This window comes from Octopus sinensis, linkage group LG3 (genome assembly GCF_006345805.1).
Source record: "Octopus sinensis linkage group LG3, ASM634580v1, whole genome shotgun sequence".
In the NCBI taxonomy this organism is placed as follows: Eukaryota; Metazoa; Mollusca; class Cephalopoda; order Octopoda; family Octopodidae; genus Octopus; species Octopus sinensis.
The window spans coordinates 153,563,023-153,568,227 of NC_042999.1; the positions used below are offsets into that span (position 1 = coordinate 153,563,023).

The 5,205-nt window shown below is 35.6% G+C and overlaps 1 protein-coding gene across 1 annotated transcript in view; it reads left to right on the forward strand.

The window, feature by feature from the left end:
* Positions 1–346: 346 nt before the first annotated feature.
* The window catches only part of LOC115209570 (tryptase beta-2-like), a 40,081-nt gene continuing 35,222 nt past the window's right edge, over positions 347–5,205 (forward strand). The window contains exon 1 of the mRNA XM_036501499.1: positions 347–693. Coding sequence (XP_036357392.1) covers positions 577–693 — 117 coding nt within the window. The 5' untranslated portion in view covers positions 347–576. The remainder of the gene's footprint in view (positions 694–5,205) is intronic.

Here is a 5,205-nt window from a genome sequence, read left to right on the forward strand (position 1 = left end):
TTCTCACTTTCCATTAGGCCCTAAAATAAAATCATGCTTTCTGCCCTTATTATTCAGCTGACTACTCGTTTCCACTCACCAGTTACAGAGCTTCTAAAAAGTGCCACCATAGGCGTTTCTCTTCCTCTTCTCGCTGTGCAATTATAAAAACATCATCAACTACAAACCAACAGCAACAACAATAACTTTAGTATGAATGCTAGTGTTACATTACAACTTACAAGTTACAATCACTAAAATTGTGTCCTTAAACACTTATACGAACCTAAAACTAACGCCTCAGACATTAAAACCGCCGATAAAACAATAAATGAATAAAAAAACATACTAAAAACAGCCTAAAAAAAATTTACTCTAAGAAATCCAAGATTTCATTCCGTTAGCTGAGACTGTTGTGAGCACACACCAGCAGTGGCAATAGCAACAAAGTTGCGGCAATAATATTCGCTGTCCAAATTCTTAAACGTGTTCAAACGTTATTATTATTATTATTAATTATTATTATTATTATTATTATTATTATTATTAGAGTGTGTGTGTTCGTATGTGTAAGGCCTCGTAATAAAAGCTTCTACGATGTTCAATTTTGGGAGTAACTTCTCATTTTATCCTGTTCCACTGGTTGTTTGGCTGACTGTTATAACATCCCTTCAAGAAATCACTCAGGCAACTGAAGATTTACAATTTCTTAAGGTGAGATACATTTTAATTATATCCATTTGTGACATATATGTATGTATACATATATATATATATATATGTGTGTGTGTGTGTGTGTGTGTGTGTGTGTGTGTGTGTGTAACCGTTAGTCCACGTTTTTTCTCTGTTTTCCTTTCTCTGTCCAATGTTTTCTTTCCTCATTTTTTTTGTAGAAGAGCATAGGCTCGAAACGACGAACACTCTTGTATTTTCCCGAGCCATTAGACTAATACGCCTTGTTTGTTGTCCCCTCACTTGTCACTGTCTTTTTTTTTCTACGATTCTGAACTATCTGTCTGTCTATGTATGTATGTATGTATGTATGTATGTATGTATGTATGTATGTATGTAAGTATGTATGTATCTATCTATCTATCTATCTATCTATCTACATATATATATATATATATAATATATATATGTATATATATATATATATATGTATATATATATATATATGTATATAATATATATATATAATATATATATATATATATAATATATATATATATATATGTTCCCTCTGTGTTCAGCCCTGTGTGGCTAATCTATCTATCTATCTATCTATCTATCTATTATTTTTTCTTTTTCCCCACGATCCCTTTTGATCGGAATTCGCCCTCATTCTTTTTTTTCTTATTTTTTTTTTTCTTTTCACGACCCCTTGTGATCGGAATTCGCGCCCTTTTTTCCTCCCCTTCTCTTCTTCCCCAAAAGAAAAGCTCTACTTTGTATTTCATCCCTTCTGTGTTTAGCCCTGCGTGGCCAATAAATAAATCTATTTATCTATCTTTCTATGTTTCTATCTATCTATTTATCTATCTATCTATCTTTATATCTATCTATCTACCTTTATATCTATCTATCTATCAATTTATCTATCTATCTGTCCGTCTGCCTCTCTCTCTCTCTCTATCTATCTATCTATCTAAATATCTATTTCTCTAGCTGTCTGTCTGTCTGTCAATCTATTTATCAAAATATCTATCTATCTATTTATCTATCTGTCTATTTATTTATTTATCTAACTATCTATCTGTAAGTCTGTCTGACTGTCCATGCAGCCATCTATCTATCTATCTATCTATCTATCTATCTATCTATCTATCTATCTATCTATCTATCTATCTATCTATCTATCTATCTATCTATCTATCTATCTCGAGGTTACCGTGGTATTTTCCGTAGGTTTTCTTCCCACGGATACACCTTATCTGCTTCCCCCTTTACACCTTACATCATGACACTGTGATACACGAACCCTATTGATCGTTTTTTTTTCTGTTCCATTTCTTTCGTTTCTTTTCCCTTTTTTTCTTTTTTGTTTCTTTCCCTTTTACGATCCCTTTTAATCGAAAACTTACCCCACCTTTTTTTTCCCCAAAAAAAGAAAAGCCCTACTTTGTAATCTGTTCCGTCTTTGTGCAGCTCTGTGTGGCTTATAAAGAAACATATTTATGTATCTAATCTATCTTTGTCTGTCTATGCATCTATCTGTATATCTATCTGCCTTTCTGCCTGTCTCTGTCTTTTTATTTCGCTATCTATATTTATATGCCCATACATATTTGTGTGTGTGTGTGTGTGTGTGTGTGTGTGTGTGTGTACGCGTCTGTCCAGTAATAAGTATGTTGAGGATCAAATTATGCATGTCAATATGTGTACGTCGGATGCGTTAATCTGTGTACATATTCATACTTGTGTCTACAAGTGTATATATGTGTGTATGCATGCGTGTGTGCTTATGAACTTGTGCGTACGTTTGATAATAGAAGGGACATCTTTGCGTATTCTTGTATATGAGCATACATCGCGTTGTTGTTCTTATTGTTATTGTTTTTTTTCTTTTTTCTTTCTTGTTTAGGATCCCTTTTGATCGATAATCTACCCCCCCCCCCTTTTTTTCTCCCCAAAAGGAAAAGCTCTACTTTGTAATTTGTCCCCTCTGTGTTCAGCCCTGTGTGGCTAATAAAGACACATATTGTAGTTTAGCCTTTGTTAGCTCACTACTCCTTCAAAGCTGAGATCTACAAAACTAGCACCCATGTTCGCATCTGAGATGTTTTACTGTAATCTAAGGACCATATGCTAGTTATGTTTGTTCCTTCTCGAGCCATGCTTGGCTCATAAGGGCCGGTTTCCCGGTTTCTTGGCGTATAGGTTCCCCACCTGGACGGGACGCTGGTTGGTCGCAGGTGAGCTGCAAGATGCAAGAGGAAAGAGTGAGAGAAAGTCGTGGCGAAAAAGTCAGCAGAAGTTCGCCATTACCTTCTGCCGGAGCCGCGTGGAGCTTAGGTGTTCCGCTCATAAACACACTCATCACCCGGTCTGAGATTCGAACCGGCGAGTCCTCGACTGCGAGTCCGCTGCTCTAACCACTAGGCCATGTGCCTCCAGGCCCATATGCTAGATATTTCAATGGAAAACCTTTCGTCATATATATTTGCTGTGTGTGATGTGTGTGTTTTGAATTATATTGTATGTGCAATGTGTGTGTGTGTGTGTGTGTATATTCGTGTGAAATATAATATTTTACACATTGTATGCTTATAATTCGGTCGATCTATCCGTGTGTGTATGTATGTATGTATGCATGTATGTATATGCGCGTGCGTGTGTTTATATGTATGTATGCTTGAATGCATGCATGCCCGCATGTATATATATATATGTATGTATGTATGTATGTATGTATGTATGTATGTATGTATGTATGTATGAATGTATGTATGTATGTATGTATGTATGTATGTATGTATGTGTGTGTGTATGTATGTATGTATGTATGTATGTATGTGTGTGTGTATGTATGTATGTACGTATGTATATATGCATGTATGTATGTATGTATGTATGTATGTATGTATGCATGTATGTATGTATGTATGTATGTATGTATGTATGCATGTATGTATGTGTGTGTGTGTGTATGTATGTATGTATGTATGCATGTATGTAGTATTATGTATGTATATGTATGTATGTATTATGTATGTATGTATGCATGTATGTATGTATGTATGTATGTATGTATGTATGTATGTATGTATGTATGTATGCATGTATGTATGAAGTATGTATGTATGTATGTATGTATGTATGTATGTATGTATGGTATGTATGTATGTATGTATGTATGTATGCATGTATGTATGTATGTATGTATGTATGTATGTATGTATGCATGTATGTATGAATGTATGCATGTATGTATGTATGTATGCGTGTTTGTATGCGTGTTTGTATGTAAGTGTGTATGTAGGTATGTATGCTTACATGTATGTATGCAGCTATGTATGTATGTGTTTGTATGCATGTATATATGCTTGCAAGCATGTATGCATTCATATGTATGTACACGCACGCACACACACTCACACACACACACATAAACACATGCACGTACAAGATATAAAAAAGAATGGAGTATTATATATCCTGAGAAACTGTTAGTACAGAATTATTCTAAGAATATTCATATTCAGTTCTACGTGAATGTTCAGTGTTGTGTTATACATTTTTGGGCGATGTATAATTCTCCCTTCTTTTGTATGATGCCTTGAGTATATACACCGTATTCTGTATAAAATCCGTGGAAGCGAACACAGGCTCCCCCTGTGGGGTGAAGTATCGAGTAATTGTTTACTTTAAACAATTTTATGTGTTCTCTACAGTAGCGTAGCTAAACGTGGAGCAACCGCTCCAGCGAGCAGATTTTTTCGAAATTACCGCCTTTTCGGCATTAGTTTGAAGACTGTAGATACCTATATCGGTAGTTGTAAGTTCCTTTCTACTGGAAGCACAAGCCCTCAAATTTGGGGGAAGGGATTAAATCAATTACATCGACCCAGTACGTAACTGGTACATGTTTAATCGACTCCAAAAGGATGAAAAACAAAGTCGACCTCGGCGGAATTTGAACGCAGATCGTAAAGACAGACGAAATACTGCTAAGCATTTCGCCCGGAGTGCTAACGTATCTTATTTCTTTACTGACCGCAAGGGGCTAAACATAGAGGGGACAAACAAGGACAGATAAACGGATTAAGTCGATTACATCGACCCCAGTGCGTAACGGGTACTTAATTTATCGACCTCGAAAGGATGAAAGGCAAAGTTGACCTCGGCGGAATTTGAACGCAGAACGTAAAGACAGACGAAACACCGCTAAGTATTTCGCCCGGAGTGCTAACGTTTCTGCTGCTCGCCGCCTTAGTTCAATTCATAATGACATTGTTACAGAAACATAAAATTAATGAATGTAAATGACAATTACGTGTATTATAATTAATGAAATAATTCGCATAATAAAAGAGAACTGAGTTAAAACTTGGAAATATTAATATTTCTAAATCTCTCTAAAGAGACTACGGCAGCGGTGCTGGATATTAATAGCTATCGCCAAGCTAACACGGCAGTCCAGATATATAGGACGAATGCTGCCGTTGATTAGCTCCAATATGCCATCGCCTTTAGCTAGTTATGTGAGTTAAAAATTGTTTGGTA